The following is an 11400-nucleotide window of genomic DNA, read 5'->3' on the forward strand; positions in this document are numbered from 1 at the left end:
CTAGATTGGATCTGGTGGTTCTGGACTCTGCGGCGGCTGGATGAATATTTCGACGCTTGTTCTAGGGTTTCTGGAATATTGTGGTATTTATAGAGCAAAGAGGCGGTCTGGGGGGCACCCGAGGTGGGCACAACCCACCAGGGCGCGCCTGGGCCTCCTGGCGCGCCCTGGTGGTTGTGCCCCCCTCGGGGCACCCCCTGGTGCAACCAGGACCCATTGCCTTTCTTCTGGCCCATAAAAAATCATCGTGGAGTTTCGTGGCATTTGGACTTCGTTTGATATTGATTTCCTGCGATGTAAAAAACATGGAAAAAACAGCAACTGGCACTTGGCACTATGTCAATAGGTTAGTACCAAAAAATAATATAAAATGATTATAAAACATCCAAGATTGATTATAAAACAGCATGGAATAATGAAAAATTATAGATACGTTGGAGACGTATCAATCATATGGCAAATAGGCTGCCAAAGTGGAAGGCAGCACTCATGCCAAAGAGTGGCCGGCTAACTTTGGTTCAATCCGTGCTCTGCGCCATGCCAATCCATGCTATGATGGCATTAGATCTCCCGATGAAAACTATCGCATCTATGAACAAGATTTGCAGAGTCTTCTTGTGGTGTAGGAGAGCGGAAGCGAATGGTGGCAACTGTGCGGTTGCATGGGACATGGTTTGCTCGCCCAAGTGGGCAGGTGGCTTGGGGCTGCGAAGTCTAAGATGGATGAACATCGCCATGCAGGCCCGTTGGCTGTGGCTACAAAGGATAGATGAGTCAAGGCCGTGGAGCGAGTTTCGAATAAAAGTCACGGATGATGCAAGACTGCTGTGCCAGGCAGCTATGAGGAGTACAGCGTGGTCGGGCCGCACAACATTTTTTGGGAAGACAAATGGTTAGATGGTCGGAGAGTTCAGGAGATTGCACCGCGTGTGTATGACCTAGTTTCACCTAGAACATGCAGGACGAGGTTGGTTTGCTCGGCCATGGAGAGTGGATCTTGGGTGATGGATTTCGCCCAACTTTGGGCTGGACACCCTGCATGAATTCCTCACGCTCTGGCAGGTGGTTTGTGCTTGGGTGGCATCCGAGGACGATGCGCCCGATGAGATTAAGTGGTCGTGGGAGGCGAACGGGCGGTTCTCTGTGAGATCAGCGTATGCGGCTAGATTTTGGGGAAGAGAGGTAATCCCAACAGCGGACTTGACATGAAAGTCGCGTGCTCCTTTGCAATGCAGATTCTTCACTTGGTTGGCCATGAAAGACAGATGCTGGACCTCGGACCGTCTTGCACGGAGAGGCCTACCGCATCAAGCCGCATGCCCTTTCTGTGATCAAGAGGAGGAAACGATCAATCATCTTATGCTCACGTGTGTGTTCACTAGAACAATCTGGGCGGCTATTTGTGTTGCGCCGGATTCACCAGCTTGGATCCCATCTGCCCAAGACTCACTGGTGGAGTGGACGATTGACAAGCGTGGATCGAACAATGTGAGTACGAAGGACCTGCGCACCATTTTTGCACGTACGTGGTGGGAGTTGTGAAAGCATAGGAATGCAATCATCTTTGAGGGTGCACGGCCATCGGTTCTTCAGTTGCTACAAAAGATTTGTTATGAGGGTTTGGTTTGGTCCTTTTCCGAGTTACTAAAAGGGAATGCAACTCCCTTCTTTAGTAGGGTAGAGAAGTGAGTGAATGGAGAGGATTAGCATGTATTGATAACCCTGTAAACTACGCTGGAGGCACTCTTTACTTATCTTCTTTAATACAGTATATGATCCATGTCCATCTGTCGGGACAGTATCCACTCACTGCGCTGCCCATCTTAAAACATACACGTGCAAATCCTAATAAACGAGTATTTAAATCCCGAGTTGATTAGAATATGACTGTGCGAATCTATAGGCTAAGTTTGGCATCGATTTCGTCATGGTTGTGGACTTATGGTGTTTGTATCCTTCCTGCGAGCTTCATCCGAACTTTGGACCTCCATGACGAAGCTTCGGAGGTTTCTTTCCGCCGGCCCTCCGGGAGCCATTGCATCCCGCGCCATCCCTTTCAGAGACTCCACTTTTTTCCTGACCTCCACGGCCCTCGCGCCGTCGCCCATGACCAGCTCAACGCACCTCGCCAGCTCCGGCCCGGAGAAGATGCCCTCGCCGTTGCGCTCTCCCCTAACGCCGGCAGCCCACTCCTCCTCTATCAACATCGCGTTCGTCGGCTGGTCGAACGTGCTCGGCGCGGCGACGACAGCCACGCCCAGCGCCATGGCCTCGAGCGTCGAGTTCCACCCGCAGTGGGTGACGAAGCACCCCACGGACGGGTGCGAGAGGACCTCCGGCTGGTCGCACCACTCCACCACCATGCCCTTCCTCTCCTGCACAACGTCCTCGAGGCAGCGGCTCACGTCCTCCTGCCGCCCGTCCTTGCGCACCACGAGCAGGTACGGCCGTCCGCACCGCCGCAGCCCGTCCGCGATCTCCTCCATCTGCTGCTTGCTGTACGTCCATATGCTGCCGAACGAGACGTACACCACCGACCTCGCCGGCTGCGCCCCGAGCCACTCCATGTACCTCATCTTGTCGTCACCAGCGTGGTTAAACAGATGGATCCGCGCGTCGGCCGAAGACCCGACCACGGGGCCGACGGCGAACACATCCATGTGCTCCCTCATGGCCGCCAGCGCTGCCGGCTCCAGTTCGTCGAAAGTGTTCACGAGGACCTTGACATTCCGCCTCTGCTCGTCCATGAACTCGAACAGCTCACAGAACACCGCGTTGACGACCTTGCCCACCTCACCTCCGGTCGTGTCGACGAGGAATGACGGGAAGTCACGGATCCTGAGAGGCCTGCTCAGCCCGGGCAGAGTCACCTCGTACGCGGGGTCGGCGGCGTGGGACGCGATGAGCTCGCCGTAACCGTGGAAGTAGTGGTAGTAGGTGGCGAGGACGGTTGCCGGCTGTATCCAAAACACGGCCAACGGGATGGCGTGCTCCCGCGCGACGTCCAGTGCCCAGGGGAGCATCATGCTGCACACGATGCACGTAACGGGCCGGCCGCGGGAGGCGAGGCGCGCGACGACCTCAAAGAGGCTCTCGGCGGACGCGCGGCGGCGGCGCGCCCTCTCCTCGGGGCCCCTGGCGGTGGTGCCGTCGTCGACGCCGTCGGAGAAGGGAAGGGAGGAGATGGCACCGTCTGCGGCCTCCGCCCCCTCCGGCTCGCCGTTGCCGGACAAAGGGAACATGCGGCGGTGGGTGAACAGCGGGACCGAGAGCGTGGCGAGGACGGGGCCTGAGCCGTCCGCATCGTGGAGCTGCACGAGGCGGCGCGCGAGGACGCGGCACGGGTTGAGGTGGCTCTGGATGCCGTAGGCCACGATGAGGAAGTGGGGGCGCCCGCCGTCGCCTGGGCCGTGCTGCTGGCGTTCCGCGTCGGCCATGACAAGGCAAGTCGATCGGGTAGTGTGTGTGCCGCGTGTGTGTGTCTGTGGACTGTGGCTCTTAAATGGTTGGGAAAATCGTCGAGCTGGAAAGAGTCAGAGTGAGTGTGACCGTGAGCGTGCTTGAAGACGAAGCTCACCAATCACCACCAGCTCGCTGAATTCCTTGACCGGGTCAACAATTGTGAGGTCAGCACTGACGGTACGCTGGCTGACATGTCCGAGCAATCGATCTGCTAGCAGGAGAAGGCGCAGCCGAAAATTGAGCGGACCGGCACCTACCGAGCCAACCAGCGAGTGACACCTCACAACGTATACTTATTTATGTTTTGTATAAAGAACCTTTCCCTTGTTTAAGAAATGCAGGGTTTCAGCAGCTCACCAACCACTATGTAACTTTACATGCAGGAGCACCCACCACAATGTAACCCTAATATGGCAGACCCGTTCTCTCTCTTCTCTCACACAATAAGAGCAACTTCAACAGGCGGACCTGAACAGACGGCGTATTTGTCCGTTTTTTGTCCGTTTGGTCGGCCGCCCGCCCGGCGTCCGCCCAGTTTTGCATTTGGGTCGGCAGTGCGCCCAACGCGCCGACCCATTTCATGTCCGCATTCAATTTTTTTTTAAAGAAGGCCCGCGGCCGATCATTCCAGCGGCCATGTCTCATGCCGGTACCATGCCAGCGCCGGCATACAATGCCGACTTCAGAAAATATCACCACAGTTCATGCTGGCGCACTCGCCAGCCGGCCGGCACACATGCCAGCACACAAAAAGGGGTGGGACTTGAGTTCGACCACGCCGTGGTCATGCCGGCACACCTGCCGGCATACAAAAAAGATGGCGCTCGCCGCCATAGATCACTCGTCATCGAACTTGAGCATGTCGGCCTGCATCTTCTCGAACCACGGCCTCTTCCTTGGCGACACGGTGTTGAGATCCACCTTCATGATCTCCACCCCGGTCATCATGCTCGCAAGAGCCACTTCTTTCGCCTTGGTCTTGGCGTTGGCGGCCTCGATCTCTAGCATCTTGGCTTGCTTCTCCGCCTCTAGCTCGAACACCTTGGCTTGCTTGTCGGCGTCCAGCTCAAGCCTCCTCCTTTGGATCTCCATGAAAGCGTCCATTTGCTCCGCCTTGAAACGTCGGCGCTCCTCCTCCCTTGAGTCCTTCTTATTCATCATGCCGTCCACGCTTGCGATCAAGGCGTTGGTGGCCGCATCTCGCTTGTCCTCCTTCTTGGAGTTGGTCTTCCCCCGCGGCCGTGCCGGCTCGCCCTCCCCAACATCCTCCATGGCTTTTTTTCCCCCATGCGACTTGAGTGCGGCATATTGCGCCTTGAACTTCTCCTCGTCCTTGATGACCCGATAGCAATGGGAGAGGTTGAAGCACTTGCCATTGTGCTGAACCTTGAATGCCTCCAAAGCTTGAAATGCCTACAAAATGTTTCCATGCAAGCATATGGGCAAGTGATATGCAAATGAACACGCAAAGGATGAACTTGATGACACAAAAGAGGGCGGCTTGCTAGCATACCATGTCTTGCATGGCGATGCCGCTCACGGGGCGGGCCTTGACGCTCTCAAGAGTAGCGCAAAACTTGTTGCACTCTTGTTGGATCACCCTCCACCGCTTGGAAATGGAGACCCACCCGCGCGTGCTCACAAATTGGTAAGGCGGAAACTTCTTGTGCTCATGAAACTCTTGGTGAACACGAATCCAAAAGGTTGAATGCTTTTGCTCGGCGCCCGTCTTGGGGTCTTGTCTAATATCTCGCCAACACTCGCAAAGAAGCTTGTCCTCGGCCGCCGTGTACGCCTTCGTGCGCTTGCTCTTGCGCTTTGGCTTAGGACTGGCGGCTTGGTTGGCGAGCCCGTCCTCGAACAAAAGGCTCCACTTCGATGTCGCACTCGTCCTCTTCCTCTAGCCCGTAGTCGTCCGGGAACTCGTGGTCGAGGGGGAAGCCGTCCAGGTCGATGCCGACCTGATCACGCATGAAGGCCGCCAGATCGGGATCATAGCCAGCGGCCAGCATGAACGCCCCGCGGTCGTCCTGGCTTTGTGTCTCGTCGGGATCGTAGCCAGCGGCCGGCGCACCACCCTCGAAGATGAGGTTCTGCATGTAGTCCTCGCCGACGGCGGACGGCATTTCCTCGAACAGGTTGCGGGCACCCGGGAGCACGGCGGCCGGCGTCTGTCGCACGCGTTTCCTCGCGTCGCCGGATGACGAGCCACCGGCCACCGGGGTGGCGTTGAGGTCGATGGGCACGGGCACGAGCGTGGAAGGCGCGACCATGCTCACGCCGGGCGAGCACTCCCCGGAGAGGCGGGAGGCCTGCGGGTAGACGTCGAAGCCGGGGATCGGGTTGCAAGCCGACGCACGGGGCGACTCGGGCAGCACCATCCGAGGAAAGCCGACGAGCCGGTGCTGGCCGCGGCGACGGCGGCTTGGATGAGGCAGTGCTGGCTAGGGTTTAACCCTAGCATGTAGAGCGCCTCCCTCGTTGCCGCCGCGACGCGGGCGTTGGTGACCTCCTGCTGCGCGGCAGCGACGACGGCGGCCTCCGCGGCGGCCTCATCCCTCACGTCTGTGGCGTGCCTCCAGCCCTTCCTCTTGGCCGATTCCCTTGCCCACGTTGTTCAGGCGTCAGCGCCTTCTTTGGCTTGGTCACGGCGGCGGTCTTGCGCGGGGCACGAGGCTTGCCTTTCCCGGAGGAGCGGCGGCCGAACGAGGCGAGGGAGGCGAGGCCGGCGGCGGCGTCGAGGTCGATGGCGTCTGTCGGTGTACAAAAGAGGGGGCACACTTTTGTACCCCTTTACCTGTGCACGGACAGTCGGAGCCGCGCCCGCGGCCGCACCAAGCAGAGCGGAGGAGGTGAACCAAGGTAAAGCCAAGCTCAAGACAGCCAGAGCAACGCCAAGATCAAGACCACAAAGAAGCAGAGAGGCAAAGCAGGTTCCCCCGGCAAGATCCTTGCCGGGGGCAGCCTCGGCGGCCCCGGCAAGACCCTTGCCGTGGCGGCTCGCCCACGCCAGCGGAGTGAGCCACCCTCGAGCCCACGGGTTCCAACTCAACCAACCACGTTGGAACTAGGGCTCGGGAGGCACCTCCATGATGGCATGCAGATCTTTGTCAAGACCAAGGAATGTTCAAGATCAGATGAGGATTAAAAGACAACGGTCCTCGGCAAGATCCTTGCCGAGGAGAGTCACAAGACCCCTGGCAAGATCCTTGCCGGGGATGACAGCGCGCCACGGCAAGACCCTTGCCGGGCCACCCGGCAAGGCCCTCACCGAGGACGTCAGCAGGGCCACTGCCAGACCCGCACCAACCAAGTCTCCGCCACCGTTCGCATGCAGCCGCCAGCTCAACCAGCTGAGCAGGCACCTGCGTGGCAACATGCAGTTGCCAGGCCAACTCATCAAGCGCCTGCGTGGCGGCATGCAAATCTTCGTGAAGGCTCCACCACCGCGCCACCTCAGCTGCCTGCCTGCCTACATGGCGCCGCATGCATCGCTGGCCAGGGCGCGTGTCGAAGCGAGGAGGAGCGGCGACGGACGGGACGGGCCTCGCCCCCGTCCCTGATAAAGCTAGGGGACACCTCAGCGGTGCATTAAATGCGTTTTGTCCTGTAATACGAGCGATAAGCTCGTAGTACTGTACGCCTTTCCACCTCTTGTATGCCACTGTGGCAGCCCCTTTCGACTATAAAAGGAGGCCCATGGCATACTGGAGAAGGATTCGGCTCTTTGGAACCACGCACCCATCATAGCTAGTTCGAGAGCTCAAGAACTCTCTGAAATACATCCACCAAAGCAGGACTAGGGTTTTACGCATCCTCGCGGCCCGAACCTGGGTAAACGATCCTTGTGCTGATTACTAATCCCGCTCTTCTCGCAACCCTGCGCCCCGGCAACCGTAGTAGGGATTCTTGTGATCCCATAGGTGTCGTTCCACACCGACATCTGTGGCGCGCCAGGTAGGGGGCGCAATTGTGAGAATTTGGTCTAGTAGTTAGCCTAGCGTTTCTTCATCGCCATGGCTCCCAAGAAGAAGACGGCCACGGCGGTCGGCTCGATGGGAGCTGAACGTCCCGTGCCAGTGCGGACGAGCAGCGGGCCGGTCGCGGACACGACCCGGGCCACAGTCCGCGAGCACTAGCATCGCCCTGGCAGTCAGAGCCTGGCGAGCGGCGTCGTTCGCGCGCCAGACGACCGGCCGCACATCGCCAGATCCAAAGACGGAGCTGGGCCCCCCGCAGGCGGCGCGGGGCCCTCCAGGAGCGTCGTTGTGCCACCCCCGGGCGGGTGCAGCAACCTCCAGGACGCCCATGCCGGCGCCCACAGCGTGCTCTTCCCAGGGTGCGCGCAACGAGCAGCATCACCGCGCTGAAGACCCCGGACACCGCAATGGGAAGAGCCCCATGCATCGTCCACGGGACGAAGGAGTCCAGCATGCCCGCCGAAGTGCTGGCAAAAATGGCGCGCAGCCGCTGGGTCGTGATAGAGCTCCTTCTAACGTGGTTAGAAGTCAAAGCGCGCCACGGTCCACGCAGCTGTCGCCGGCACCCACGCCAGCAGAAGCTTTGGCGCGCTTCGACTTCCCCGGGGTGGGGAGAAGCTGTCGCCGCCACCCAAGTACATCCAGATATTCAGCCGAGTGCAGTACAACATCCCCGACGTTCATCCCGCCGCTGTGATCAGCGCGTTCCATCAGAACGTGCGCAACAGCAAGATGCTTGAAGAGCTGGCGATGACCAAGGTTAAGGATGTGGCCGAACTCTATGTTCTGGCCGACAGGTGCGCCCGGGCTGAAGAGGGAAGGAACTACCCCGGCAAGGACGCCGGCGCGGAAACCGGCTCTACTGATGAAGACACCACCGCCCCGACGAAGAAGGGCGGGCGTCGCAATAGGAAACGCAAGGGCAAGGCCGTGCTTGCCGTTGAAGGGCCTGACGACACCGGTGCTGCCAAGAAGGTCAAGGCAGACAACCCCGGCAAGGAGATTGCCGGGTGCGTCGCCTGCCGGGCCTTAGCAGCTGCCGACAAGCCAGGGGGCTCCGGCAAGCAGTACTGCAAGATCCACCGCACCAAAGGCCACGACCTCCAGAACTGCCGGCAAGTCGAGCTGCTTGCTGAAAAGCAAAAGTCCGAGTATGAGAGGCGGGACAAGGAGAAGGGCCAGGACGGTGCCGAGGGATCCGGCAAGAAGCATGACGGCCAAGGAGGCCACCGCGACAAGGACAACCAGCAAGAGAGGCCCGCCCAGGGCCGTGACAAGAAGCAAGAAGACGATGATCATGACGAGGACGACGAGTCCGGCGCGCAAGAGTTCCAGAAGGCTACAGAGGTCATGTGCATCGACGGTGGCGCCTCGCTGCATACTTCTCACCGCCAGCTCAAGCAGTGGGCGCGAGAGATTACAGCAGCGGAGCCGTCATTCGATGCACAGAAGCCGCTGAGGTGGTCTAGCACGCCCCTCATCTTTGACGCCGAGGACCACCCTGACCGCACAACTGCGGTCGGGTGTTTGCCGTTGTTGGTCTCCCCAACGATACGCAACCTCAAGGTGAACAAGATGTTGGTCGACTGCGGGGCTGGCCTGAACTTGATCTTGCCCGTCGTGATCAAAAGGCTGCAAATCCCTGATGAGACCTCAAGGAAACGGGCACGTTTAAAGGGCTCAATTCGGGGAGGAGCCAGCCAAAGGGGAAGGTCACGCTGCCCGTGACGTTTGGAGGGGAGTTGAACCACAGGACGGAGAGGATCATCTTCGACATGGCCGAGACCCCCTTGCCCTACAACGGGATCCTCGGCCGCCCGGCACTAGCCAAGTTCATGGCGGCGTCGCACTACGCCTACAACATGCTAAAGATACCCGGGCCGTTGACTATCATCTCCGTTCCCTCCGATAAGAAGGACGCGCTGATTTGCGCCGACTAACTCTACCGGGAAGCAGTTGCAGCACCTGCCGCCAAGGCACTTGCTCCTGCCGCTAAAGCCTCGGGAGGGAAGAAGGAGCCCGACAAGACCTCTCGCACCCACTCCGGCAAGCGCACCTCCTCGGAGTGTTGTGCTACCGTCGAGGACGTGCCAGAGAGCTCTACTGGCAAGAGCAAGAAATCCAGAGCTGAGCCACCACAGACCAAGAAGGTGTCCCTCAGGGAGGATGGCACGGGAGGGGCTTTCACCATAGGCTCCACCCTCGACAGAAAATAGGAAGGCGCGCTCTTCACCTTCCCGCGGGCGAATGTCGACGTGTTTGCGTGGCAAGCATCCGACATCCCCGGTTTTCCTAGGGAGGTGATTGAGCACCACCTAGCTGTCTGTCCTCATGCGTGGCCCGTCAAGCAAAAGGTCAGAAAGCAAGCTCCGGAGAGGCAGGAGTTCATCACAGAGGAGATCAGGAAGTTGGAAGCAGCGGGTTTGGTGAGAGGAGTGCTCCATCCGACGTGGTTGGCCAATCCGGTAGTGGTGCGCAAGGCAAATGGGAAGTGGAGGCTGTGTATTGAATACACAGACATCAATAAGGCTTGTCCTAAGGACCCCTTCCCATTGCCGCGCATCGACCAGATTGTCGTCTCCACGGCCAGGTGTGATCTGCTGTCATTCCTCGACGCCTACTCAGGCTACCACCAAATCTTTATGACGAGAGAAGATGAAGAGAAGACAACATTCATCACCCCACGTGGTACGTATTGCTTTTTACGGATGCCTTTCGGGTTGAAGAGTGCTAGCTCGACGTTTGCAAGGGCAGTCCAAATTGGTTTTGAACCCCAGCTCCATAGAAACATGGAGGCATACATGGATGACATAGTGGTCAAAACCAAGGACGGGGCAACCCTTGTGCAAGATCTGGAAGAGACGTTTGCCAACCTGCGCAAGATCAACCTTAAGCTGAATCCTGAGAAGTGTGTCTTCGGTGTTCCGTCCGGCAAGCTTCTCGGATTCTTTGTGTCGCAACGTGGGATCGAGGCAAACCCAGACAAAATCAAGGCTATTGAACAGATTGAGGTGCCCAAGCGGATCAAGAATGTGTGTCGGCTCACCGGCTGCGTCACCGCCATGAGCCAATTCATCTCCAAGTCCGCCGAGCGCGCCCTTCCCTTCTTCAAAATCTTGAAGAAGGCAGGTCCGATGGAGTGGACCCCAGAAGCCGAGGCGGCATTGCAGGATCTGAAGAAATACCTTTCGTCCACGCCAATACTGGTTGCGCCTAAGCCACAAGAACCGTTGCTGCTGTACCTAGCGGCAACGAATCAAGTGGTCAACGCCGCACTGGTGGCACAGAGGCAGGTCGACGAGGAGGCAGTTGCGACAGAAGAACCAGCGGATGGCGAGCCAAAGATTCCCCCGGCAGGACCTGGTGCCGGCAAGGCAAGGCCCCCGGCAGAGTCCGACGCCGTCGGGGCAACACCCGCACAGTCAAGCGAAGTGGTGCAGAAGAAGAAGATGATGCAGCACCCGGTTTACTTTGTCAGCTCCCTCTTGCAGGGGGCTAGGTCGAGGTACTCCGGTGTGCAGAAATTGCTCTTCGGCCTCCTTATGGCCTCGAGGAAGCTGCGTCATTACTTCCAAGCCCACGAGATCACTGTCGTCACCCGCCTCCTGCTACAACGGATACTGCACAACCCAGATGCGACCGGAAGGATTGTGGAATGGGCCTTGGAGTTGTCGAGCTTTGGGTTGAAGTTTGAAAGTACTTCAACAATCCATAGCAGAATCTTGGCAGAGCTCATTGCAGAATGGACCTCAACACCTAACGAAGAAATCCAAGAGACTGTTCTCCCCGGCAAGGAAGCGAACCGCGACTGGATCATGTACTTTGATGGGGCTTTTCGCTACAAGGTGCCGGTGCCGGTGTGCTGCTTGTCGCACCCACCGGAGAGCACCTGAAGTACGTGATCCAGATGCACTTTCCCAGGGAGATGTCCACAAACAACACTGCTGAGTACGAGGGG

The 11400-nt window shown here is 58.5% G+C and overlaps 1 protein-coding gene across 1 annotated transcript; it reads right to left on the bottom strand.

Moving 5' to 3' along the window:
- Positions 1-1694: 1694 nt before the first annotated feature.
- LOC109754228 (UDP-glycosyltransferase 75C1) lies at positions 1695-3492 on the bottom strand. The gene has a single exon (XM_020313168.4). It carries the CDS (start codon positions 3435-3437, stop codon positions 1926-1928), a length of 1512 nt encoding a protein of 503 aa, XP_020168757.1. The 5' UTR covers positions 3438-3492; the 3' UTR covers positions 1695-1925.
- Between the last annotated feature and the right edge of the window lie 7908 nt (positions 3493-11400).

This window comes from Aegilops tauschii, chromosome 5 (assembly GCF_002575655.3).
Source record: "Aegilops tauschii subsp. strangulata cultivar AL8/78 chromosome 5, Aet v6.0, whole genome shotgun sequence".
NCBI lineage: Eukaryota > Viridiplantae > Streptophyta > Magnoliopsida > Poales > Poaceae > Aegilops > Aegilops tauschii.

What these genes read in the sequence shown, in the direction of transcription:
- LOC109754228 (XM_020313168.4), bottom strand. Translation starts at nt 3,437, where the DNA reads ATGGCCGACGCGGAACGCCAGCAGCACGGCCCAGGCGACGGCGGGCGC.